This window comes from Antedon mediterranea, chromosome 6 (assembly GCF_964355755.1).
Source record: "Antedon mediterranea chromosome 6, ecAntMedi1.1, whole genome shotgun sequence".
Lineage (NCBI taxonomy): Eukaryota > Metazoa > Echinodermata > Crinoidea > Comatulida > Antedonidae > Antedon > Antedon mediterranea.
The window spans coordinates 28,144,274-28,169,799 of record NC_092675.1 but is presented as its reverse complement, the minus strand read 5'-3'; the positions used below and the strand labels follow the sequence as shown (position 1 = coordinate 28,169,799).

Genomic DNA, 25,526 nt, shown 5'->3' with positions numbered 1-25,526 from the left:
CCAAACCAGGAAGGAAGGGTTGGAAAATTGTTTTTAAGAGATAACTCGATGGAAGGTGTCTACCCTTCCGCGGTTGTTTTACCAGGGAAGAGTTGTAATTTAACTCTTCCCTGGTTTTACGAATTCACACCTTTGTTTTACTTAGAACTATAGATAAGACCCTAGATTGTTATACACCAACTCTTAGAACCAGTACATTGTTAGTATTTCGTAACAATGCATTCTGTCTCTTTTACTTATACTTTGTGAGTTGTCTACAGTTTAAATGAAAACTGTTACCCAAATTATTTCTCAAACCATCGGGTTTTTAAATAATAATTATCAATGTTGTTGGTGTCAAGAAAACTGAGACAACATAAATTACAAAATGTTCAAAATTTAGCTCTCAAACAGATTTTTAAAACACCATAGCGAGGAGCGCAGCGTGACGGAACAAGACCGTGGTAGCCACCGCAGATGCAGATCCACCAGTAATCAATACATTATGATCGGAGATTTAAATTCGCTTGTGTTTTTTTTATAGTGCTGTATAATTTATTGCAGAAAAAAATACATAAGTCGAGTTGGGTGCAGAGTGTTTAAAGCCAGGTACAGGTATGCATTTTAAATATAATATCTGGCTAATTGTACATAAATCAAATATTTGTAACAGAAATCAAGACGAAAAAAACATGAATTTCCCTTAATATGGTCAAATACAAATTTGTAAAAATTCTGCCATAAAAACCAAGAAGACTTTTTCTCAATAGTTAGGTAGTTTAACCTAATGTAATAAACATGTCTGGTGACTCCCTAGAAGGTGAAAAAAGATGGTGGATATACAGTGGATAATTTTTGCTATAGCATGAAAATAAAAATCTGAAGTTGAATAAAAATACCAGAAATGTAAAATTCAAGTTATATTAACTATATTTAGTCATCTGATAACATTTTCTACCACACCGTTTATTTTTTATAGCTTTTTAAAATGCCTCTCTATTTACAAAATTTGTGTACAAAAGAAGAGAGATTTTACTGTGTAACACAACAAGCTCATGTAAAACAAATAAAATCCCCAAAAATATGGCACGTACTAGGCACACTGAATACTTTTGGTTACATATATTAATATGTACTGCAATATCATATCTGCAAATAAAATTGAATATAGGCCTAATTGAAGAATTATATAATTTAGTAAATTCAACTTTACTTTACAAGTACATTCTAGGGAAGTGCGATGTGATGAGTGGTATTTCTGTATGGGTAGGCCTATTGTTTACTGTATTTATTAGCGTCATGAATAATATATGAAAAACAATAATCATTTAGGCCTAGATGAAAGTACATTCATAAATTAATTTATTATTACGTGACATGCATACTTGGTTAATTAAAGTAAATTTATATATCCTCTAATATATCTATTCTAATATATAAATAATTTGGTTAATAAAAATTTAAAAATATGGCTTTGCATCATGACATGCTACGCTATACCATGATGGAATTATTAAATATTAAATATAACTAACTTTATCAAAATTCCTCCATGGATATACCATGGAGAAATATTTCTCCATGGATATACTATGGTAGATAGCTAAACAATGGCTTCATTGTGATGTTAACACTTAGTCAAAAATAACTTCCCTACCCTTTATTAGCTGTCAATCATACTCTATGTAATACAATAATACCATTAATTATTATAGCACCTAACAGTCCAATCAACCAACATTCCACAAAAAAGTCAAATTAAAAAATCAGGCATACAGGCTGTGTTTACAAAATTTGTAAGCACACGGACGGAGCATGCAACTGCCGCCAGAGAATAAAAACATCTTCAAATCGAGTCAGCCAATCATGAAAACCGAATTTCACTAGTTAACAATCAATTTTTGCACCAAAGTAGCTCTCCTAAAATTCTTTGTTTATATCTGAACGATCACTACACTAAAAAAGTAGCGGTCTGTACCCTGCAAATTTGCCAGGTCACTACAGCCCATGAAGGCTAGATTCTAAGAAGGATAATGGCTAAGTTATCCAGGGATGATGGACTTTAAGCTTCATACACCAATAGATATCATACTTAGTGTCAGCATATCCAAATTACCTACATTCTCACAAGAATACATTCATGTTTAATATTTCAATCACAAATGTTATTTTATAATCTTGCTGCTTTACAAACTTTGCTATAGACATCTGGAAATGCTTCATTGCATTTCAGCTGCGATCGCAACTTGTCGTAAAGAGCGTGATCAAACATCTCCTTGAACTCCTCAGCTGTCATGTATGTATCTGCATACAGCATTTGAAACCTGTAATATGTAAACATATGAATGAATATGAATATGAACTTTAAAGTGCATTTAAGCTATGATTGCTTGTCAGAACATGTCTTGTTTGGTGCATTTGTTTAGCGTGTGGAGGATTAGGTTCAGGTGTTTGATAATGGAGAGAATTATTAGTGAGCTTTCGCATCTAACATTGAGCATGACGGTTTAGAAGACAAATGATTGTACTACCGGTACCACAATAAAGAGCTACTGTATAAGACAAAGTTTATGGGTTGTAATTGTATTTAACTACTTTGGAGTAGCTTTGGGTCAGATGTTTTGCCCTACTCTGACCTAATTTTTTACTTTATTCTAAGTACATTTGACTTGCGACTTGCGAAAAAATTCAAGTAATTCTCGGGTGGGACTCGAACCCACAACCTCCAGCTCACTAGCCTGGCGTTCATACCTTTACACCACTGAAGTTTATGTTCATCAAAATTAGTTGAATCTAGCAACATTTCTTACCCTTTGACATTGCGAACAAATTGTTCAAGTCTACGAGTGGTGTCCTTATAGTGAAAACCTTCTTTGTGAGGTGTTCCATAGGCTCCGATATCCAGGTACATCTGATCCTCAACACCATCTGGATGTACCATTCCAGGATGACTTGGTAGAAGCATTGGACACATCCATAGTGGATACAACTAAAGAATAGAAACATAAGAACGTTATTATTTCTTTGACATTTCTGCTTGTATTTCAGTATTCAATTAAATTTAAATACCGTATTGATCGTCTACCTTCCCCGAACGCCCCCTTTTGTCTCTCTACAAATTACATATTTCATGAAACAAGGATGCAATGACTTACATTTACTTCTTTGTCAAATGTTTTCAAAGCCTCTTTCATAACATTCAATGGTACTAACATATCTTGAATCACATGTTTTTTTTCATAGAGGGCTCTCATCGTTTCAGTTTGTGTGAGTTTCATTAGTGATATCTTGGGAGGAACCATCCAACCAAATAGGTATCGGAAGATTGGGTTGTTTCCAAAGGGTATTATGTTCTGCAGAAAAAAAATGATAATAATATGCAAAATAAGTGACTGGACTCTGCTAAAGATTGTATCACCTAGCTAAATAAATAAGAAAGTAATTTTTTGTTTTTTTGCTTTAATGGCAAAAATAATGCTAGCATTGATCAACACACAATCTTAAATTTTAATGGCCTAATTATTACTTTCACACAATCATGTAAAACTCTCTCACTTCTTTACTGAATACGACCATTTAAAAAAAAAATTGGGAATAATAATGGGAGCGCGAAACTTATTTGTTAATTTATTAATCTTACCTGAAGTTCCCAAAATATACTCCTAGTGTGTCTATGATAATAATGCCGTAATGGTATATACTCTACACCAGGGCCAGTCTCCAAATATTGCTCAACGTGTTTGAAAAACCATGGCTTCCAGAATTGTCCAATTTCATTCACCTAAAAGAAAATTAAATTTAAGTAAGATTATGAATCTTTATTATTATATTATTGCATTTAAAAGTCAGAGTTATATTTCAGTTTATATTGTACATGGTTATTTACTGTATAATAATAAAAAAGATTGAAAAAAAGAAAATACTATGCAAAAAATGCTTTTATGATATTAGGTCTACCAATCATTTGATTTCGTCATGGCTGACGGCTCATTACTACAATGACGGATCGCCAAGTTGTTTTAATTTTTTTTATTACACCTTCTTTATAGGGTTACCCTAAACAGCGTATGCTGACAATCAAGGGGCCCTCTTGATGAGCGACAGTGGCTGTGTGTATACTAGTACACTACTCGTCTCGAAAGATGTACTAGGTTCTTTAAAGTGCACACGAGCGAGATGTGTACACTGGACCTATGGTTTATAGTCCTTATCCGAAAAGACTCGACTACCAGAACCATGGAACGAGTGAGGCTCGAACCTTTGCCGATGTTAATATGCCAAGGTATTATGGTTCCACTGTCTTAACAGCTTGGCCACTCACCCCATCTTCAGTAAGTTGATATATTATAATTGTAGGTTGTCCAATTACAGTTTTTATTCTATCAAACCATCTTGACTACCAATATACCGTTTAGAATTTTTATTGTAAATACTTTTACGTAAGTTACCTTCCCATCATCCTCAACGTTGTTTGTCATATTAGCTGTCATGATAACTGCTTGTTGCTCCGAGAAAAGCAGGCCCTCTACAAAAGCGTTCCCATCATCTAGCATTATCTCTCTCGTAAACACGTCAACAATCTCTTTGAGATTATGAGCTGGTTGGTACTCAATTTTTACGTAGCGCTTCGCAGGAACTATCTGGATTTCTGCAGCCACAAGAAAGCCCAACGTGCCATGGGACCATGGAATGGAATAAAACAGGTCTGGGTTCTCATCCTGTGAGATTGAGTAAAGATTGAGTAAAAATTGAGGTCTTGCTGTATTGTGCTACAAAACACTTCCATTCATTTTATATTTCTCGATAAGGAATCATTTTTATATTTGGTAGTGCACGATACAAAATGGAGAATCTCTGATCATTGTGTAAATACCATTGAATGATTACGGAGTGAACGGCCTGGAGAGACAACCTTTTAACTTCAACTGTGGTCATTTTTTGCCTTCTCAGACAATGTACATGTGTTTTTAAAGTTTTTTTTATGACTAATAAAGAAATTAATAAAATTATCATGGAATACACTTACCAAATATGAGATGCATTGACCATAAATGGAATTATGGCTAGCATATTATATGGTATCACAGAGGCAGATCTAGGATTTTTCAGGGGAGCCCTAACATAAAATATTAATAGTGTGTCAAAATATATCCAAAAGTAATTTATAATTTTATTTTAGCTGTCAAAGGTGCAACCCCCTGGATCTGCTCCTGACTCACCTTAGAGCAATTAACAACACTTCCATCTGCAAGGATGATTTCATAGGCCAGGCAGGTATGCTGAAATAGCCCATGCTTATGAGATGATGACTCAATACCTACACCCATTATAAGTCCACCTACAGGAGAAAGTACAGTTATACTGTAGTATTTTAACATACTGTGGTGCAGTAGTTAGAGCATTGGACTTGCAATCAAGAGGTTGCCAGTTCAAGCCCCAGCCTGGTCACTGCAGTGTTGAGTCCCTGAGCAAGATTCATTATCCACATTATTCCTCCTCACCCAGGTGATAGAAATGGGTACCGGTATGTAAAAAGTACTGGGAAGGTAAATCACACTCGTTTGTGCAGGAAACATAACAAACATAAACCACATAGTGGAGTCTGGCCCAAACACTAAAGAAATGGAGATGGGCAACACGGTCGTTTCGACTTTATCTTTCCTTACCATAATTGCAGAGATGACTGGTGGTAGCCGTGATTCAACTTATATTATATTCATGTTTGAGTGAATGGCAGAAATACCTAACTGCATGGCGACAGACTCCACAATTTGGGGGATAGATGGGCTACCAGGTACGCAAAGAATCATAACATAATTTTAAATACATTTCCTTTAAAATGATCAATTTTCACTCATACATAGTGCTAAATTTGTGACAAATAGTGATCACTTATGTTTTTGCATATTTTTCATATTTAAAAAAAATGTAGGAGCATCCTGCATGGTGGAAGACGGTTGGTAACTTAGTCTAAACATGCCCGATGGATTAAGACTGCAGGGTTTTTAAAACAAGAAAAATTACCATAGGCCTACCAACAGTGAGATCATCCAACTCTGGCAACACTGGCAACGTCCATCCAAGAGGATTTAAAGTGGCTGAAATCTGACCCATAGTGACCAGTGGTTCAACTGTTACAACTCGCCTATTTGTGTCCACTTCCAATATGTCCATTAAGTTGATATGTATGTTAAAGTGCGTATTTTTGTAGCGTCCAACACGAGGACTGACCGTCTGCCAACCAGGGCGAGCAGTGCACATTTTAATCTGGCGCCCTCCATCTTTCCATTCTTTTACCTGAAAACAGTTTGTAAATGAATGCAAATGAATTACATATTTTTATTGTAATAAATTTTATCTGACCTTTCTGACTGCATGATTTTCAAATTATTAATAGAGAGGTTTAGCAAAACAAATGTACAGAAACCTATCAAAGTAAAAGTAAAGTAATACATTTGATATCCAATCAATATAATAATACCAATACCAGCAAAATATAAATGCCAAAATTTGGGAAACATTAAAAATAACTATTCTGTAGATCTATTATTGTAAAATCATCAAAGATTGTTTTTCTGTTGAATAGGCCTTTTGAAAATAGACATACAAATAATGTACTGGTATGATATAAAAATTAATTATCAATTTTCGTACTCCGATACCTGATTTTGAACTTTCTTAACCTTTAAATTAAGTTAAGTAATACATTTGATATCCAATCAATATAATACCAATACCAGCAAAATATAATGCCAATATTTAGGAAACATTTTTAAACTAACTATTCTGTAGATCTTATTGTAAAATCATCAAATATTTTTTTTTCTGTTGAATGAATAGGCCTTTTGAAAATAGACATACAAATAATAGGCCTACTGGTATGGTATAAAAATGAATTATAAATTTTCGTACTCCGATACCTGATTTTGAACTTTCTTAACCTTCTGTAAATGCATTTTAGGTGCGCTGTTTATTTTGAAGATTAACCAATTACGAGCAAAGTAAAAAGCATCAAAGATGACAGACATTGGTAGGAGGAAGAGGCAGACAAAGATCCATCGTTGGTGGATTAGCACATGTTCCAATCCTTTTACATTCACCCATATTACGCCAAGAATAATGACTGTACCTAATATTTCTAGAAGCATGGTTTCCATCATTTGACCATATATGTGTCCTATACTGGTCAGTGCTTAAAAAAACAGGTTGAATGAACAAAAATCAAAATTTACAAAAGTGAGCATCTTAAAGTAATAATAATAAAAGTAGATTCTGGTTCAATTTTAACTAAATATGCAACATTTTGGGATAGAAAATATTTATTGTTTAATAAAGAGATATTGATATTGGCTAGGCCTAGGTCAGCTATCCACAATGTTTACTGCAATGACCTGCCTGACTGAGATTACTAAACCCTGGAGCATTCCAAACATTTATGATGTTGGGTTAAGTCCAAAGGCCTAGGAGTTTTCTAGGGTTTTAGTAAGTAATATATACATATTTACCAATAATATATAGACGATCCTGCCACAACTACAAGTTGCCTTAGTAGGAGATACTCACAGAACCTGTTCAAGTCTTCGAACGGCGATATTTCCGTCTAGTCAGGTGCTTAAATTAACTTAGTCTTTTCTAGTACCAACTAAGCATATTATATTAACCTGCTAATTTCATCGTATCAATATTGAATTTGGATACTTGAAATGATATGCATACTTTTTAGAACCAAACGTGCAAAATAATTTCTTGCACAATAGTTCATGCACGGTTCTTTGATATTTGTGACAATGTCCACATGATATGTTCCTAAATTAATAATGGAATAGTCCCATGCGCACTAAGTTGCGCGTCAATGTCATGTATGCAGGCAGGCATGCATGTTTTATAATTTATCCATACTCAAAAACTTTAACTGGGGTGGACGAATATCCAACGGCGTTGTTGAATATGTTATCCGTAGTTATATAAATTATTTTTATAGTTATAATCAAATAAAAAAATAACTGGTCCGCCGGAACGCAAGATTATTAGTAAACATGACATTGTTTCTGTCCGAATTATTGCAATGAATAGATCATATTCATAGTAATTGTTTTTTCTTACTTATCACATTTGTCTGGCCAACTGTTACGGTCATATACACAGGATGCTAATTATTCAATGAGCTCATATGAACGTTATCTAAACTCATTATGAGAGAGATTGTTATTAATGTGTTCAAACACAATGTTTTGCCGTACGACCTAGACTTTAACTCGCTGTTCCGCAACCTATGGGTCGCGAAACAAAAATTAATACTACGATACGATACTGAAACTTTTTATCAATTATACACTTATCTATATGTGAAATGTTCTTAGTTTTGTAGAATCTACAACAATGATTACATTTTACATCTACAGTTTTTCCCTATGTGGCGTGCGGCGAGTCCGGCGACACACAATTGGGAATCGACGACGGAGCAATGGATGCTTTTGACGCATAGTTCGTTGTTAATATACAAGTGGGGAATCCCCTTTAAGGACGTTGATTTAATAACCTACCAACTTAGACCGGGCGCCCAGAGAATGTATTCATGTGAACAGCTATAAAAGATTTGATGGGCTGATTATGTAGATATATGAATAAGATTCAATAATCAATATTGCTGCCGGGTCATATCCTGTAAATTTTCCCGGGGGACACCAAATAGGAGGGGTAAAAAATGTATTCATGTGAAAAGCCATACGAATAAAAGTTGTTGGACATTGTCCGCATATGTGTATAGAATGTTAAAACAGCAATAACAGCAACTCTATCCTGTAAGTTGCCCGAGACAGTAGCCCCAAGTGACAACTAACAATTGGTGTTATTCATGTCAACGGCTAATGCCTTTTGCATTAACTTGACTGAAAAACTGCGAACTTTAATGTACCGGCGGTGGGAACTTTTACAATGAACATTGGAATAACAGAAAGAACAATATAAAGAGGTCCATCCCAAATTACACTCATAGCGATGTTGTTCAGGCTTTTATGGTTCGGGAGAACCCATTGACGTTAGCAGCATTGAACGCAAATGTGTTTACCGGCGGAAAAATAACGTCAAATCAAACATACATAACGTATAATATATAGAACAAAATTAGATTTATTCATTTTTAAATTAATTTTCGCAACAAATGTTTTTACAAAAAAAAAAAAAAATACAAAACTAAACACAACGCAAAAATTTGTCATTAATAAGGAAAGTTGTTTGTTGTATTTTAGTGTTTCAATAAGTTAGGCCTATGCTGAATAAGACAATAAATCAACAACAATGGTAACGACATTAATCTCTGGGTACAACAAAGCTATCAACAGAAAGAGTGTGTATTGTCAACATGTCCTATAGTTTGTTATTTCAATTCATAATTAATTTATAACTAGAATTTTCTTCAAAGAAAATAGAAACTTGTTCAGCGTACTTTTCGTCAACTGTCGAGAACTCGAGTTTATACTGACGTGCTTTTCGTCAACTGTCGAGAACTTGAATGTGATGCAATGTGTGTAGTATACGCCCCTCTCCACATAGCCAGCGTTTGATGATTACACGTGAACGCAATAAATATAAAAAATCCTTGTAGTCCGTTGAGGATTATGAAGATGTACCAGAGAACAGGTTCATCGGTATATACAGTGATGAATACCAAACTCCACGTCACTCCCATTAAAATAGATAACTGAATTAATGAATGAAATTTGAATATCACAATATGTAGCAGTATCAATTCCTTCTCTATATTTTTCAATTTAATTTTATTCATCTATTTTTTATTCTATTTTCTATATACAGACGCAGACTTTGTTAAGAATTTCCAGAAAGACAATGTCCACGATAGTCGACTACGTCAAGTCAATAAGTTGTCTGTTTAAGTCTACATTTAGCAACCAAGGCATCAAGGCAGTCAGTCAGTTGGTCCCTAAAATTTGAATGCGTTCAATCAAGGCTATCAAACAACGCATTTGTTCAATCAACAAAAATACAATAATTATGTATACGTACCTTAATATATAGTTTGAGTTCATCCTTTCGTTTGTTTCTTCTTTGATTCTCTTGAACAGCAAATTCGGTAACTCTGTGAACCTTCCAAATTCCGACAACAGTTATCAAATATAAAACACAATTCAAAGCAATACAAATTGATACGGGAATACCAAAGCCGAGTAGGAGTGAGTGTCTATCCGAAAACCAACAAAATGTCTCTCCTCCGTAACTAAAATCAAATTTACCGCTAAAATGAAGGCCGGTGGACAATGTTGCAATGATCAGAGGAAGTCCCCAGCCATAAAGCACATACAAGCCAAGCAGACGTCGTTTCTTCGACGTACTAGGTCTTGATGACTGAGTTCCAAACACTCGTGCTAAATCAAATGCTAGAACATTGCTCCATGAAAAAAGGGCTAGCCAGAAGAAGTGCATTACAACGGCTGTCCCAGTACAGAGTTGTCGTGGTTTAGTTATGTAGGCAATAGTTAGCATTATAAACTGTGCAAAGAAAATTGATATCATGAGGCAAAGACGACAGATACCGGGTAGATTAAGTAATGAACGAAAACAACATAAAGTTAAAATGGACACAAATAGCGCTATTAATGATATTACACAAACTAATATGTTCAGAACAGTCATCGTGCTGTCATATGAAAACAGACGTCCAGTTGTCACATTAACAAGATCGTTCTTTAAAATGCGGCACGAAAGTTTTGAACCGTTTGTTGACAAGGTAATCCAACCGTCGTCTTCAGTAGGTTGATTCTCTGTACCATCTTGTTCAATGACATTACAAGATGTGATGCAAACAAATGTGTCGGCAGAAGATGGTGCTCTGCCATCGTTACTATCTCTTGGTTCTTCTCTGCTGGTTACAGAATTATAACCACTGCCATCGTCGTCACGTGAGTCTACAAGTAGTGTGATGTCCAATGCATTTTGAGCAGAAAGGTATTCAGACTCTGTAATGATTGTTCCATTTTCACAATTCTGACATCGTTGAATACTGTCGTCATAAAACTCATTTACATTACACTTTTGCACTTCAATTATTTCTAATTTCGGTGGTAAGTAAAATATTTCAATTATTGGCGGCGACCAACCAATAATACTATTAGTTGTATCATCACGCCATACTGATTCACTTGTAATCAATAATATATTACACTGTTCACACATGTAATTTTTATACGCTCCATTGTTACTAAAGAAGCCTTCCAAAAAAGCAGTACAACCAAACACCACCAGACTGTCTGGATGGTTCGGAAGACAAGTATCATCAAGAAATAAAGGGCACTGCCGCAACTGGATAGCTTCTGTGATGATTCCTTCAACCACAAACTCTGTCGTGTTTAATAAGCTGTTAAATGTGCCATTAATGTTCAGCGTACTGTTGCTACTGGACGTAGTATCCATATTACAAATGGCACAGAATTGGTTGACGTACACATAACCTCTGGAATCATATACCAAATCTTCCGTTGCTACGTTAAGTCTTCCTTCTTCGCATTTCCGTCTGATGTCTTCAATAGTCCAAATCGGCGGGCAAGTGACTACGACTAATATTCCTTCAAACGAAGGTTGAATGCCTTCGGGATCATTGACACAATTCCATCGAGGTTTTGTTGTATCTGCTGAAATTGCGAGTTGTTTTTTGAAAGACGATTCCATTGTCTTGAATTTGTAATCATTACCACAGCAGTATAAGTAGTCTCTGCAACAGTCGCCATAGAATAGACACAAATCATCACATGCGCACTCACTTACAAAGGTCGAAGATGTCTGACAGCGATTTCTGCAAGAGTTCCTAATTCTTTCCTCAATTACTTGAGGCGGGAATTCTCTTGAATCTGTAAAATTTAAAATCATCCTACGACATTATTTTTACTTGATTTAGAATTTTAAAAACATATTGTATTTTTCTAAGCAATATACAAGTGATTTATTTCTGTGCTTTATGTGATAACTTTCCATACACAGTGGATAACAGATGACATAATTGGAACAAGGCCATACATGACTGCAGTCGCGTGCGCAAATTTGTGTTAGTGTTTACCGATCGACCGACCAACCGACCAACATAGAGAGCTATTAGAGTCGCGTTTGCACGCGACTAACACGCGACTAAAAATGGAGAAAAATAAATAAGTTTTTTTTTGTTTAAACTTGTTATATTGTTTGGAAGATTAATCCAGGCCTTTTGCACGATTTAGTGAAAACACCCACTCGGCATTTAGTAAGGTTTTTAGTCGCGTCGTGCAACGCGACTCTGTAGCTTACAATGTCGGTCAGTTTGTCGGTAGGTCGGTCGGTCGGTAAACACTAACTCAAATTTGCGCACGCGACTGCAGCCTTTGTTAAATTCCAAATCATTTATATTGCTTGTCTTTTAAATATCAAAATAATATTAATAATGAAATAGACCAATAAGTAAACTGGTCAAATGGCATTATTAAAGAGTACTTTCGGGTTTAAAATATCTGTCAAATATTATTTATGATTTACCTATAACAAATGCATTACATTGTTCACACATGTAATTTTTATACCATAAGAAACCTTCCAAAAAAGCAGTACAACCAAACACCACCACACTGTCTGGATGGTTCGGAAGACAAGTATCGTCAAGAAATAAAGGGCATTGCCGCAACTGGGTAGCTTCTGCGCTGATTCCTTCAACCACAAACTCTGTCGTGTTTAATAGGCTGTTAAATGTGCCATTAATGTTCAGCGTACTGTTGCTCCTAAATGCAGTATCCATATTACAAATGGCACAGAATTGGTTTACGTACACATAACCTCTGGAATCATATACCAAATCTTCCGTTGCTACGTAAAGTCTTCCTTCTTCGCATTTCCGTCTGATGTCTTCAATAGTCCAAATCGGCGGGCAAGTGACTACGACTAATATTCCTTCAAAAGATGGCTGAATGCCCTCGGGATCATTGACACAATTCCATCGAGGTTTTGTTGGATCTGCTGAAATTGCGAGTTGATTTTTGAAAGACGATTCCATTGTCTTGAATTTGTAATCATCGCCACAGTAGTATAAATAGTCTCTGCAACAGTCGCCATAGAATAGGCACGAATCATCACAGGCGCACTCACTAAACGTCGAAGATGTCTGACAGCGATTTCTGCAAGAGTTCAAATATTTTTCTTCAAGTACTTGAGGCGGGAATTCTCTTGAAACTGTAAAAGTTAAATCATCTTACGACATTATTTTTACTTTGCATTAAGTAATTTAGAATTCAAAGAACATTGTATTTCTATAAGCAATAAGACAATTATTGATAAAAACGTTTATTTATACGGTGCTTTGTGTGATAACTTTCCATCACAGTGAATCAAATAACATTTTTAAAAAGGTATACAAAAACATTGCAAAGAGGAAAAAATAGCTAACAATTGTCCAGTAAACAGGAAAAATGGAGAAAATTAAATAAAAAGATTACATTAAAAAAAAATTGTTTAATTAACTTGTTATATTGGAAGATTAATCCATGCTTTTCTTTTTCCACGATTTATTAAGAACACCCACTGGACATTTAGTAAGACTTTTAAATTCCAAATCATATTTATATTGTTTGTCTTTTAAATATGAAAACAATATTTATAGCGAAATAGACCAATAAGTAAAATGGTCAAATGGCATTCTTCTTCCTTTCAAATATCTATCAAATATAAAACATGCATTTATCGTAACCTCTTCCGACAGTGGTTCAACAGAACTAGCACGTACAATAAAAGTCCTTTTTTAAAAGTGATGGTTATAGAACCTTTCTAGTGCTAAAAGTTGTAATTCACTCTGATTTATGTATATTTAAAGCATAATATAAAGTAAATAAATCCAAAGAACAATCAATTTTTCCAGAAAATACTTGTAATTAAGCCTACGCAGTTGACGGGATTAGTAGTGAAATTAGAAGTATAAAATAAAAAAACGGTAATCTTACGGTTATCTTTATAGCACCACAAAACCATGTAGCACCGAGAAGTTTTTATTTCAAACAAATTTTAAAAGTTGCTCTAAAAGTTGAAGATAAACATTGGTATTGGGCTTACCGTTTTGTGAATTTCCAAAGTCTATGAGAAAAACAAAACAACAGAAGAAAATCCACCACTTCATGTTGATGACTTTTGATGATCAGCTTCAGTCTCATCGACGCTCATTGAGTGATAAAATGAATAAATGTATTAAATTTATGTACCTACGTTTAATATACTGTCAAGTAATTAAAAGGACAAGCAATCACGTATTTATTAAACTATTTTAATGAAAAAGACATGAATTATTCATAAAACTCCATGAAACCCATTATCAAGTATTAAACTTAGTGATATATATTGAGATACTTTAACCTTCATGGACGTTTAATACCAGTCTAATTACTACATCCGTTTAATAAAAGCATCGAGTGAAAATAAAATGATACTTTGCATATTAAGCAATTATTTACAACAATTTATATATTGTAGTTATCTTGGTTATTATACTTTGCATATTTAGTGATGATATTATTTACGAAAAGTCCTATGTTGTGGGTTATCTTGGTTAAGATAGGAGCCTACTGGATACCCTGAGCTTTTTGAAAAAAAAAAGTATCGTGTGGAACTACTCGGACCCACAAACTTCGCTTAGGTAACATTCTTCGCTCAATGGATCTAAATTTTGCATTTTATGTCAATATACCATCTAAGCCTAATGAATACAATTACTACATAGTTCTGAAACTGAACCCTATCAGAGCCATATATATATATTGTATATCGATCTTTACTATTTTAAATTATGATATTTTTAAATATTTTATCTTTAAGATAAATTTATATTTTGTTCTCACCATAGGCTTGTTAATTCAAGAAGACTAGGCCTATATAGTCATCTCTATCATCACCCTGTGAGAAATTTTAATAAATTTGTTGTGTTTTCAATCTGTTTACTTTACCTGATGACATATCTATATATATTATGCGATATATCAAATAATATTTGATGGCTCTGAACCTTATTTTAACCCTGCGCCCTCTATAGTCGATTACCGTTTATTATTTTTATCACCGATTTTCATTACCTTCGCAACATAACGCTTCACTTTCGTGTGAGAGAATTGAAGTTTTGATCATTAAATATGCCAAGAGAATGGGAGAATAGATTTTCAGATATAGTCAGAGAGACGGAGGCAAACTTAAGCAAAGTTAGAGTATGTCGTTGAAGACTACACGACTGTATTTATCTAGCCTAGGCCTAGCTACTAACTAAACTAGCTAGGCTAGGCCTCTATTTCTAGGCCTAGAAATAGAGGCCTCTACCCTAGTCTTGTTCTACCCTCTCTTCACTCTGCTGGGTAGCTACTAGCCTAGGTAGCTAGGGCCCAGGCCTAAGCAAATGACAGATGGACTAGGTCTACTACTACTACTACCTAGGCCTAAAAAGAGCTAGGAGGCCTGGTGGTGTTACTGCACCACAATCTCTCGACCTTACCCAATTTAAAAACATTCACCAATTCACATTCACACGCCGCGCTGTGATGATGGTGAGTGACCGTGAAGTCTTACTTAGGCCTATGCCCAGTTTATTTTATTTAGGTGCGAAACTGTCTGTTTCCTACGTACTATGTACTAGCCTACTAGCTAGGCAAAAGTGTGGAGGAGTTATGGAAGTATATTATTAAAAAAAATATAAATAATCATTTGCGTAGCCCTACAGTAGGCTGAGAAACCTGATTCCAAGCCGAGAACGTAATTGTTTATTAATTAATTGTTTATTTTGTTGTATTAGAATCGTTTGGATAGTTCATCTCATCATGGTGTATACAATTCGTTTAAAGAAAGTCGACGGTCCAAGCCTCAACACTCGTCAGGTAAAGTAATAATACATCAAGGGACAAGGGATTGTTGAATGCGTATAATTTATACAGCATAGAGGTTTTAAACCTTGGATACAGTAACAACTCTATATTTTGCACATTTGCTGTAAAGAAACTTCAAAAGATAGTTTATTTAGCATTAAATTGCCTTTTATTTGCTCATCCTCATCCATTTGTACATATTTTTGTTTTATGTAATATTGTGTTGTATGAAATAAGTATGTACATACATATAAATACTTGACTCCTAATTGCAATCTAGTACAGTATTCTAAAGCATGCAGTGCCTGATTGACAGAACCGGTTGTGTAACCGGTTTAAGTGCGAGAAATGCTAAACTGATTATTTTGCATAACGGTTAAAAACCGGCAGATACAGTCAATTCTCCCGATACCAGCAGACATCCATAAGCTGGCATATTACAGTATGTGTATAACTATAGTATATAATTTTTTAATGTGTTTAAATAATTTAAAACTTTTGGAAAACACAAGAAGTCTGGAATAGTTTCTGGTTTTCAGAGAGTCCATTATTTGGAGGGGTGACTGTATTATTAATAATAGTCATTTTGTTTTGATTATTAGGATCTTATCGTGGAAGGCGTGATCCATATAGTCCATCCTCTCCATCAAACTACATCGATGCTCATCTAAACTCATCGCTCACAAGTTACCGGCCGACTGATGGTTTAAATTTAACAGACAACACTCCTGGATTAGTTGCGTTGCTTAGTGAAAAAATTGAAAACCAAAACAAGGTTGGTGGTGGATAACAGAATAAATTGTAAAAATTTGGAGACATTTAATATAAAAATGACCTTTTTTTCTCATGATAGTTGTATAAATACTTGCGAGAGAGACAGAGCTACTGTAAGTTAATTGATCAGATGTTTGTCCTGCTCTGACATATTTTTCTCATGTTATGTATTCGATTCCCATATTGGGCATTAAATATTTTAATGAATTTAAACAATTACAATTTACACCTTTCTGTTTAAAACTTAACCCTTTGAAGACGTGGCCTGTATCCCATATGGGGTAATTTACTGTCCCAGGACATGAGGCCCGTATATGTGGGGTTTACTTTAGGGGTCACTGAATTGCACTTTTTGAGCATTTGACCTTTGACATAGGTCAATGAAAAATGCAATATTGACAGCAATAATAAAATATTTCTTTTTAATTTATAGAGCAATTTAATGACCCCATTTAAATGAAATTTACAATGCATTGTTTTTCTCAAATAGCTAACTGTAATCTAAAGACCACTTGATATTTGGGGAGAACTGTGTTAAGATGTGACCTATTACCACACTTTACTTTCTCCGTCACGCAAGTGGTTCCATAGAAATAGAAAATAAAGATACCAGCCTTTGAATATTTGGTTTTCATTGTAGATGATCCAGACATTAGCATTGCAGGTTAAATCGCTTGAAAATGACCGTGAACGTTCCAACAACCAGGTTAAACAGTTACAAAGCGACCTTTCAATGGTGAATCGACGTCTAGCGGAAAAAGGTGTTGACCTAGAAACCGAAATGAAGTTGCAAAACTTACAACGAGAAATGAAGTTTGAACTTGGAGACCTTCAAACACAAGTGAAAATGCAGAGTAAAGATACGGTAGCAGTCAATGATGATATTGCTATGAACCTAATGAGAGATGTTACTGACTGGTTAGTTGATCATCAATTCAGTTGCTCCTATGGGAACAGCTAATGAAAGCTGCTTCACTAATTTAGGTTTCAGGTATCATTAATAGGCTTTGAAGTTAATTGAAGGTGTTTGTTATTATCTTTTGTGATATAAATTGATGATAATGACCTTAATTTTTATATTGCTTTCTGGCCGATTAATTACTAACAGTATAGAAATAGTCTTTGTACAGTAAAACTTATGTTGTTTTTACATTGCTACAAAATATAGTTCCATTTGGTAAGCTACCTTACATTGTTTTTTTAACCAAATTTTATTTGTCCAGCCATCATAATTTAATATTGTAATTTAATTGAAACTAGTAATGGATAATAAATTAGTAAACACATGTAGTGGATATATGCGCAATATTTAAATCATGTAGACTAAATACAGTATTTTAACCATTTTAATACATATTCACATTGTTCTGTATGTTGAAGGATGACGCCATTATGTTATGAAATTACACATTGATACTAATGATAACATTCATTTTAATCCGTAGACGCCAAACAATCAACATTAATTACCCTTGAGGGAAATATTTACACTAAACCCTAAATTGTTGATATGAAATAAGTGGTTGAGATTATTACATTAATTAATATGAAAGAAACATTACACGATAATTCTGAAATAAATAATCATGTAAAACAAAATTTTTAAAAACAGTGTACACAGTTAAACCTGTGTGCACTTTAAAAGAACCCAGTTCATCATTTGAGATGAGTAGGGGGTTACCCTGGTGAACTGGTTCACAAAATAGCCCCTGTATCAGGGGATTACAGCCTATCTGATAGGACAGTGATTAACTCACTAAAGGTAATCCATGGCCACATGTGCCAAAGACATAAAATAAAAGAATTGTTCATGTTCATGAGGGGCTTTACTATACTAGTATTAGCTGTGATGTACCAACATAACGCTGTTACAATCTACAAAATCTAAAACAATGTTTTGTCTTTTTTAGTAAACGTTATCAACAAGAAGATTCAAACACAATAAGAAGAGACATAGAGAGTTTACGAACTCGTCTTATTAAGATTGAGATTGACCTCTCAGGTCAAGCTGGGGACAACAAGGAAGTGATGCGACGAATTGACAGAGTTGAAAGGGTAAAGTTCATTTATCATTTAAACTTTTAGTATATTTTATTCTAAATTTAATTAGCTTTTGTAGTTTCTTTCTTTCCTAGGATCATTGCAAGGACATTTATTATTTAAAATAAACTTATGTTAACAGTATTAATATTCAGTTATCTTTTTCTTACCTTTTTGATGTTCAATGTTCGTAGTTGGTTATGATGACGATCATCATACCATTTCAAACAATTTTAGAATTCCATTTGTAAACACCTTTTAATTCTGAATATTTACAATATACAGTATACCAATTCTGATGGCTAGATGGTGTCAAATTATATTGAAGAGTATTTGATTTGGTATCAGTATTACATGAAGAAAAAATTAAGAGTTTTATTATGATATGAATTGAATTTGCTGGTATGAAGTTTTATGTAACTTGCATTGAATCAACATTAATCAATTCTTAATAAACTGTTTATAAAATAAAACATTTTCTTGAGCATAATATTGTACACATTTTTCTTCACACCTTTTCTTTAAATGTACATGGATCCAAAGTGTTATATACTACAGTATATGTGATTTACCTTTGTAAATGGGAGAATAACCTCTGACTCGCAGCCTACTGAGCTGAATTGCGCACAGTGGACAGCACATACAATAACTTTCTTCTCTAAGGTTCCCTTTGTGTCGAGTGTTGCCACCAAACGTCTGTCCACAATGACAGGGACTGAATGGACCAGTACACCAGGGTTAACCCCCTACTCTTCAGAAAGATACATACAAGCCAGATTAGTATACTGGGTCTCCAGTTTTAAGTCCTTATCCGAGAAGACTTGTTCTACCACCTGAGCAATAATAGTCAAGGAGTGACTTGAACCTGTGCCGATCGTATTGTTACGGTTTGCAGCACCCCTGCCATTTAACCGCTTGGCCCCTCAACTTGACACTACACTCGATTTGACACTACACTCAACTCTTTCATATAAATATAAAGATTGTACTGTACTTATTTAATATTTAAGTACTGTACATATTCAAGTAATTTTAATTGTTTTCATATTTTAAATAATTATTCATTAATAATCAATATACTGTATTGTTTATTGAATGAAACCAAAACATAATAGGTGACTTATGGTCAGGATAATAAATATTACTATATAGCCGTATAAAACTGCTGACAAAGATATGTACATCATAATCTGAATATGTGCCTCCCTTCTCCCCATAATATCTCCACAAATTCCTTTTGTAGGGCGTATCTGAGATATCAGCATCAGGACAGAGACATATACGTGAGCTAGGCCAAACTACAAGAGAAAAACAACAAGCAAAACAAGAAATAAACCAAATAAGGTAAAGTTTATCAAAACTAATGCTAGCTCATAAACTTTGAAGTTTCTTTAGAAAGCAACCAACTGACAAGGTGTTTTTTTTTTAGTCATAAAAATCATGTAAATTTAAAATATATTATTATGAATCTTCAATTACAGTGTTAATTGTTTCTTTCATTCTAATTTTGTTTTTCTTTTTAGTTGTTTTCTATTAAAAATTTGTTTGCAGTACTGTTGAATAAATTGAGTGGTATGATAGCTTTATAGAATCTTTGAATCTTAATTCATACCATTATTTTCATTTGCTTTCATAGGTCGGAGATGGAGCGCTTGCAAGATTCCATAAGCAAATTAGAAAGTGGAAGTCACAGTTTCACAAGTAGCTTAAAAAATACAAAAAGAAACAAGAAAACACACAGAAAAACAAAGCAACATGGTATAGCATAATATACTTAAATATATGTTCATAAATACTATAGCAAATAACTCTTCTAGACTACCTGTTATTGTATTTTTTTCTTTTATCTTTTTAATTTCGGAAGTCTAAACAAGATTACTTTATCATTTTTTTTTTAATTTTTAGGAACAAGACAACGAGAAAAAGATCTATTTTCTGGTTCATCAATCGAAGACAGTGATAACGATACAAGTATTGACATGGACAAGAGTCCAGTTCTAATGTCCAATGCAATCAATGTCCATAGAGCAATCAAAACAGGTTAGTAGCACAACAATGGTCACTCACAAAAAAAACCTGCTTTTTAAAATATTTATATTACCTCCCATCTTAAATGTTTATATGTGTGAAACTTTAGTTACTCAGGATTCTAACATGTTACAAGAAATTCATATTAGCAGTTAAATATATTATTAAAACATTTGTGCTGGGTATAGCAGTGCGATTATCTTTCTTGATATAAAATACTGTACCAAACAAGTCTTTTCACAAGAGCACCCTCTATAGTTTATTGTTGACATTTTAAACAAGTTTCTGATTTGAGGTTCAATATTATATCATGGACCTATAAAGGTACAGTAATATCTCTGCTATTGTGGTTTACCCCATCAGGTTTTTTGGGTTACTTTACAGTAATACACACATACAATAAGGTTTACATTAATTAACAATTAGTTTGTAAAATTAAGTCAATGAAAAGAAAAGAATGTCTTTAGTAATGTGCAAGCGGGTTAAAACAAAACAGACTCAAAATAAAAGCTTTGTACAGTATAGGGAGCACACTATATAAACAAACATACATGGAAAAGTTCATTGTTAGTGTAAATGTATATGTCATTGAGTTTTTAAAAAAAGAGTACAGCAATAAAATAAACTTGGTAAAAATGTAGGCCTACACTTGTTTACCATACTACAACACATCTTTCAGAGGTGATTGTGATAATTAGTTACAGAACTACAGCATTAAGGTGTATTACAGCTATGAAAGCTATTCAAAATATTACCAAATATCTCTCAAATTCAGTGCATGTACTCTAAAAGGTCAAACAAATTTTCAGACAAACTTAAGCACTGCGATTACCTAAACATGAATTCCTTATTGAAAAAGATTACTAGACTTATCGAGGTCATCCCATGCCAGACGCTAAGCGAGAAAAGTCGCTACATGATTATTTTTTACGCTTTTGTTTTTTGTGAAATAAAATTGTGGTTATATCAAACAAAAAAGGATTATAGTGCCAAAAAAAAAAATTGCCAGATCACAATTGGATGTAATTTCTTCTGGGGAATTGCATTATTTTATATTTGCTTGTCATTGTATTTTTCATTAGATTTACACAAAAATAGATGAAAATTTAATTGCTAAATCTTAGATAAGACTATAGCTATCACTCATCTGTCACGATGTGTCAGAAAGGGAAGTGTGTTTTCACACGAGGAGGCAAAATGGTTTTAAAGTCATGCGGAGTTGCAAGTTGACTGTAACTATTAAGTTCTGCATAGTTCAGTAAATACTTTATAAAACAACCGTTGTACCACTAGAATACATGGGAATCCATCCCTCTCCCACCCCATCCCCTATCACGTATCAAGTCTTATTTTGCAGAGTCAACATAACATAAAACAAAAAAAATATTCATTTTAAGGCATCAAAACAATCTATTTGTCACCCCTTCCCTTACACATCACCCACATAGTGACAAACAAAAAGATGTTTTGCAATCTGAAGTTAAACTAAACTTAAAAACATCTTCCCTACACTTTACAGTTATAATATATCATTAATCATGCTGACGATGGTGTCTCTCTATTAGAAGTACCACTGTGTGCCGGTGATAAACTTTACAATAAATTGATTGATATCAATTACAGTAAGAACTCCATTAAGGGGAAATTACACCACAACCCAACAAAGTGTTTCCCCGTGGCACACAAAAATTGTCCCCCTAATAGGGGTGTCCCCTGAAATCTAATTTATATGGTCACCATAAACATGAGGTTGAATGTGCAACAAATTTTTTTTTAATAAATGAATTAACATCTAGAATGCTGTATCAGATTCAGACCTAATAAACTCATGCCCTTATGCCCTGATTTGTCTGTTATCATTTTTGATAAAGTTTGAAACATCCTGGCAATTAATTAGTGACAAACCCTGAATGACAGAGACATGTCATTAGTTGTAGAGTATCGAAACATAACCATATGAAATTGAAAACTGCAAAGAGTTGTCTCATCTTCCATTCTCTATTGTTCTTTTAAAAAAATGATGAGCAATCAGATTTTTGCTTTCAGTATCTGAGGTCGCGAACCCGTTTCAAGCAGATGTTATTGTTAAAATTACAAATGGAAAAAATTGAGAAGGAAATCGGGGACAAGATGATAGTGTCAAAAAATAATGAACATCAGATTTTTATCTTGTGGCTGATAGAGTTTGGAAAGTCATCCTTGACATGTTAGGGACTTGTAAGATGGTTTTGGTTTTACACTTTTTCTGTACATTTTAATTAGATGACTTTGTTTTATTGATTAATTAATTTTGATGTACATGGATTTTTAATTGTCAACTATTCATATTACATGATAATAAAAGTCCTGTTCTGCAAATATAGATTGTTATATTTGTTATACATTTTAAAATGTTTTCCAAAACATTTATAAAATACTGTACATATTCAGTTAAAAAGTAAACAGAAAGCAATCTCATGAAGCCCAAAACGATGTGCCCAAATATGGTAGTCATATGCCCAAATATGGTAGTAATATGACATCATTATGTCTATACTGTATATGGGCACATCACATTTGTGTTGTCGCATAAAGTTTGATAGTGTAGACAGAGCTTTACATGATGTAGAGAGGGGAACATATGACAACATATGAATAAAAAACAATAGAAAAGCTAAAACCTACAAATGTAAAATGGTAGATACAGTAGTAATACTTTATAATAGAGTTATCATAATACTTTTTTGGATTTTGGAGAGGTCATTCCCAGTGGCGTAATGCAGAGGCCTAAGGCCCCATGGTTTAGGAACCGTAGGAGACCTCGGACGTTTTGAGACTTTTTCGACATATTTTAATACAAGTTTTTTCTTTCGCACACTTCTAAGCTCTGGCTGGGGCCCTGCCTGGGTTTAGCCAGTGAGCGCTCATAGTCGTTACGCCACTGGTCATTCCCCTTTCTTAACCCATCGCTTAATCAGGTCTTTAATAAAGGTCTTTAAAAAACGTAACAAACCTACAAATGCAAACATATATTAATTGTTTCTGGTCTTGTTTATGCTTTGGTTTTTTAACTTATAATTGTTAATATAAAAATAGAATATAGTTAAATATTTGCTTTATCCTCAAAGCTCTATTCTATTTAATCATACAATTTAGCATGTCATGTGATTTGTGTTTAATGATGCAAATTATTGTTTAACACGGTTCATGCCGTGAGTTACATGACTTACATAATCTACCCTAGATGTCGTGATTTGTTCGTAATTAGCGAACTTCCTTACTCTAGAGAGTTTCATGTATCATTCTGTTCACCTCCGTCGATCCCAAGAGGAGGATGCAATGTTTGTGACATCAATTGCTAATTAAAATTTGAGACATAATTGGGAACATAATTAGGCACGCTTTTCCCTGTAGCATTTTTAGATGGGTCACAAAAGAAAGATTTTTTTCCCTAAGAATAATATGGATGATCATAATGAATAAACAGATTTATTCGTTGTGTGTTGTTATTCTTTTATAGTTCACTTTCTCAATGTAGATGGTAATTAACATTGTCATGATAATTTTTGTTTATCGGATATGATATAAAAAAAAAAGATGTTATTTTAGGTCCTTGTACGTATTCCTTTTTAAGATATCTTAATTTTACTTTCTTTTGGGCATGTCATTTTATGTTTCCATATTAGGTAATGATATTGTCTATTGTAGTTTTAAAATTTAACATATTATATAGATTTTAGTAGTTAAGATGTTGGCCTACCAAACCCAAAAGACTTGGTTTTAAATGTATCACATCTTCATCATCTTAATTTTGTTCTTATTTTCTAATTTCATTCATCCAACCAGACTACAATCACATGGTCCTTTATAGATCATTTAAATAAACCATTTATTTACTCTTATTCTTTCAGAAGATACCCTGTCTCTTAGCTCCCTTTCAGATCTACCAGATGGTTCAGATCTTCCAGATGGTGTTGAGGAGGATGATGATGATGATGATCTTCTTAGTTCTCCATCACTTACGTCACTTGACATTGAAGATGACTTATTCTGAGTAGTGACATCTTGCTTTTGGTTTGCAGTCCCCATTTGTGATCTACTTGTTGCTAGTAATGTCTGTTTACTTTACTGTTGAACTGGAACATGTGTCTTTATCTTATTTTATTTTATTCAATCAAAACCAACAGCGATAATTACTGCCACTAACAGGTTTGATACAAACAAAGCCAGGACTGTTTAAAGCACCTTGATTGGTCCTAACATTGATCAAGGGCTTCTCTCGTCCAGTGCCCACCTTGACCAGAGGAAAAGCATGGGCCAATACGTCTGAGGCAGATACTAGATGCAGGGGCTGCCATAGGAGTCAGCAATGCTGATTTGGACCCCAGCTCCATATATATTCCCAGATGCAAGCTCTAACCAGGCCCAACGTTGCTTAACTTCTATGATCCGACGAGAACCGGTGTTTCAAAACGTGATAAAGCCTTGACTACACTATCAAACTTTATGTGACAAAAAATGTGATGTACCCATATATGGACATGATGATGTCATTTCACTACCATATTTGGGCATATCACTACCATATTTTGCCACATTATACTTTTTTTTGTCAAACTAGTTTAGTAGTGTAGACAGCTTTAGCCATGTTGTATGTAAATGAGATATGCACTTTATGATGATTTTAAAAGTGATAATTGGTAATGTTCACAATGTAGTACTGATCAGTAACTATATTTTTTGCATTGGAAATATGCATTAGACTTAGATGTTTTTTTTTTATCAAAAAGTTTATATGTATTTATATGGCTACTATATTAAATTAATAGTTTGTGTAACAGTTGTTTTATCGTTTTTTGTTTA

General features: G+C 33.8%; 3 protein-coding genes across 6 annotated transcripts; 1 reads left to right on the top strand and 2 right to left on the bottom strand.

The window, feature by feature from the left end:
* Positions 1-790: 790 nt before the first annotated feature.
* Positions 791-7,767, bottom strand: LOC140051996 (delta(24)-sterol reductase-like). Of its 3 annotated transcripts, XM_072097365.1 has the most exons (9): positions 7,485-7,767; positions 6,900-7,171; positions 6,015-6,276; positions 5,199-5,317; positions 4,428-4,697; positions 3,620-3,760; positions 3,135-3,332; positions 2,790-2,968; positions 791-2,303 (listed from the first exon to the last, which is right to left on the bottom strand). In XM_072097365.1, the coding sequence occupies exons 2-9, from the start codon at positions 7,137-7,139 to the stop codon at positions 2,150-2,152; spliced, it is 1,563 nt and encodes a 520-aa protein (XP_071953466.1). In that variant the 5' UTR covers positions 7,140-7,171; positions 7,485-7,767; the 3' UTR covers positions 791-2,149. The 3 variants fall into 3 exon arrangements, with proteins under 3 accessions (XP_071953466.1, XP_071953464.1, XP_071953465.1); XM_072097363.1 differs by lacking the exon at positions 4,428-4,697; XM_072097364.1 differs by lacking the exons at positions 4,428-4,697; positions 7,485-7,767 and having other exon boundaries at positions 6,900-7,239.
* A 909-nt stretch (positions 7,768-8,676) lies between these two features.
* On the bottom strand, positions 8,677-14,177 carry LOC140051227 (uncharacterized). The gene is made up of 4 exons (XM_072096362.1): positions 14,056-14,177; positions 12,496-13,182; positions 10,003-11,840; positions 8,677-9,679 (listed from the first exon to the last, which is right to left on the bottom strand). The coding sequence occupies exons 1-4, from the start codon at positions 14,117-14,119 to the stop codon at positions 9,452-9,454; spliced, it is 2,817 nt and encodes a 938-aa protein (XP_071952463.1). The 5' UTR covers positions 14,120-14,177; the 3' UTR covers positions 8,677-9,451.
* An 881-nt stretch (positions 14,178-15,058) lies between these two features.
* Positions 15,059-25,457, top strand: LOC140051531 (uncharacterized). Of its 2 annotated transcripts, none has more exons than XM_072096775.1 (9): positions 15,059-15,194; positions 15,773-15,854; positions 16,445-16,617; positions 17,257-17,534; positions 18,527-18,671; positions 19,900-20,000; positions 20,293-20,414; positions 20,562-20,696; positions 24,575-25,457. In XM_072096775.1, the coding sequence occupies exons 1-9, from the start codon at positions 15,123-15,125 to the stop codon at positions 24,715-24,717; spliced, it is 1,251 nt and encodes a 416-aa protein (XP_071952876.1). In that variant the 5' UTR covers positions 15,059-15,122; the 3' UTR covers positions 24,718-25,457. The 2 variants fall into 2 exon arrangements, with proteins under 2 accessions (XP_071952876.1, XP_071952877.1); XM_072096776.1 differs by lacking the exon at positions 24,575-25,457 and adding an exon at positions 22,731-22,913.
* The last annotated feature ends 69 nt before the right edge of the window (positions 25,458-25,526 follow it).

What these genes read in the sequence shown, in the direction of transcription:
- LOC140051531 (XM_072096775.1), top strand. Translation starts at nt 15,123, where the DNA reads ATGCCAAGAGAATGGGAGAATAGATTTTCAGATATAGTCAGAGAGACG. An exon ending in CAAGAAATAAACCAAATAAG is followed by an intron (nt 20,001 to 20,292) that starts GTAAAGTTTATC and finishes TTGCTTTCATAG; the next exon opens with GTCGGAGATGGAGCGCTTGC. An exon ending in CAGAAAAACAAAGCAACATG is followed by an intron (nt 20,415 to 20,561) that starts GTATAGCATAAT and finishes TTTAATTTTTAG; the next exon opens with GAACAAGACAACGAGAAAAA.
- LOC140051996 (XM_072097365.1), bottom strand. Translation starts at nt 7,139, where the DNA reads ATGATGGAAACCATGCTTCTAGAAATATTAGGTACAGTCATTATTCTT. An exon ending in CATTTGACAAAGAAGTAAAT is followed by an intron (nt 2,969 to 3,134) that starts GTAAGTCATTGC and finishes TCTATTCTTTAG; the next exon opens with TTGTATCCACTATGGATGTG. An exon ending in TTTGTTCGCAATGTCAAAGG is followed by an intron (nt 2,304 to 2,789) that starts GTAAGAAATGTT and finishes TACATATTACAG; the next exon opens with GTTTCAAATGCTGTATGCAG.
- LOC140051227 (XM_072096362.1), bottom strand. Translation starts at nt 14,119, where the DNA reads ATGAAGTGGTGGATTTTCTTCTGTTGTTTTGTTTTTCTCATAGACTTT. An exon ending in ATGTAATGCATTTGTTATAG is followed by an intron (nt 11,841 to 12,495) that starts GTAAATCATAAA and finishes TAAATTTTACAG; the next exon opens with ATTCAAGAGAATTCCCGCCT. An exon ending in AACTCAAACTATATATTAAG is followed by an intron (nt 9,680 to 10,002) that starts GTACGTATACAT and finishes TCATTAATTCAG; the next exon opens with TTATCTATTTTAATGGGAGT.